This window comes from Pteropus alecto, unplaced genomic scaffold (genome assembly GCF_000325575.1).
Source record: "Pteropus alecto unplaced genomic scaffold, ASM32557v1 scaffold62, whole genome shotgun sequence".
In the NCBI taxonomy this organism is placed as follows: Eukaryota; Metazoa; Chordata; class Mammalia; order Chiroptera; family Pteropodidae; genus Pteropus; species Pteropus alecto.
This window is the reverse complement of record NW_006432491.1, coordinates 2,640,303-2,641,735: the sequence shown is the minus strand read 5'-3', so window position 1 is coordinate 2,641,735 and position 1,433 is coordinate 2,640,303. Positions and strand designations below refer to the sequence as shown.

The following is a 1,433-nucleotide window of genomic DNA, read 5'->3' as shown; positions in this document are numbered from 1 at the left end:
AAATTATATAATTGTATTAACCAATGTTACCCCAATAAACTTATTAAAAAAAAAAAAAGAAGTTAAAATCCAGGAAGGAAAGGAAACTCACTGAGCTGACTCAAACTTTCTGTGCAACTTTTACTTCTATGGCCATTTGCCAATTCAGTATGCAGAGCATGGCAGCCGAAGAGAAGGCAGTGACCTAGATTTCATGGCAGCCTCACTGGGCCGGGAGGACAAAGACTAGAGTTTAAGACCACAAAGACAACAAGTACTAGAAGGCCAAGATATCTGAGAAAAAAACAGCTGCAGAATAGTGAGGTGAAGAGTTTGCCAGCCATTTCAATGGAGGCACTTGCCAGTTTAGAACCTATGCACATGGTGAGAAACTGTTCAAAAACCCATGCAAAAAGCAACTGTTAAGATTCAAAAAGCTAATCAGAGATTTTGGTAGTTTTGAGATACCAGAAAAACAAAATAAGAGTTTAAGGCCCATCACAGAAAAACAGGTCCTGATAAATCCTCCTGGTTTTAATTTCCTGCCTCTGGAGAGCTGTGCTCTAAGATAAATAGACCATGGTAGATTGGGCCAAGGTGAACTGCTATATTCTGTATGCCTCAGAAAAAAATACATTATGGAAAAATATAAAATGATCCAAACCCTGTACACTTTTTCATTTACAATATCTGGTATCTGATAAAATACAGCCAAGCAGGCCAGGCAACCGAGAGCAAAAACAGACAACTAAGAGAGCCATATTTGTTTAATATTTTGGAGTTACAAAACATGGACTTTAAAATAACTAGAATTAGTATAGTTAAGGTGGTATATGAAACAATACTATTTTTTACCAGAGAAGAGGAAATTATTATATGTTTTTCTTAGAAATGAAAAAAATTGTGAAATGTAGGGATTGAATAGATTAGTTCAGTAATAGAGTAGAATACAACAGACAAGAGAATTTGAGTACTGTAAAATATGTCATTTAAAAATTACCCAGGTAGTAGCACATTGGGAAAAAAGATGAAAAATATGGGAAGGAGAATAAAAGACAGAGATGATAGAGGAAATAGGTCAGGAACAATAAAGAGGTTTTAAATACATGTATTTTCTCAAGACAAAAGACACCAAGCAGCATATTCAAGAAATTTCTATGAAACATATAGACTAATAAAAAGAAAATTACACTCAGTTTCCTGTTTTTGCATATATCTGTCCAGTTTTTCCAATGTCATTTGTGGAATAGACTGTCTTTACTCCACTGTATATTCTTGCTTTCTTTGTCATATATTAAATTGCCTATTCACAATAGCCAAGATATCGAAGCAAAGTAAGTGCCTATCAATAGATAATTGAGTAAAGAAGTTATGGTATGTATATACAATGGAATATTACTCAGCTATTAAAAAAATGAAATCTTACCATTTGCAACAACATGGATGGACCTAGA

General features: G+C 34.0%; 1 protein-coding gene across 1 annotated transcript in view; it reads left to right on the top strand.

Moving 5' to 3' along the window:
- Positions 1-229, top strand: part of PXDNL (peroxidasin like) — a 495,544-nt gene extending 495,315 nt beyond the window's left edge. Inside the window, 1 exon segment of the mRNA XM_025043730.1 lies at positions 149-229. Within this exon segment, the coding sequence (XP_024899498.1) occupies positions 149-229 (81 nt within the window).
- The last annotated feature ends 1,204 nt before the right edge of the window (positions 230-1,433 follow it).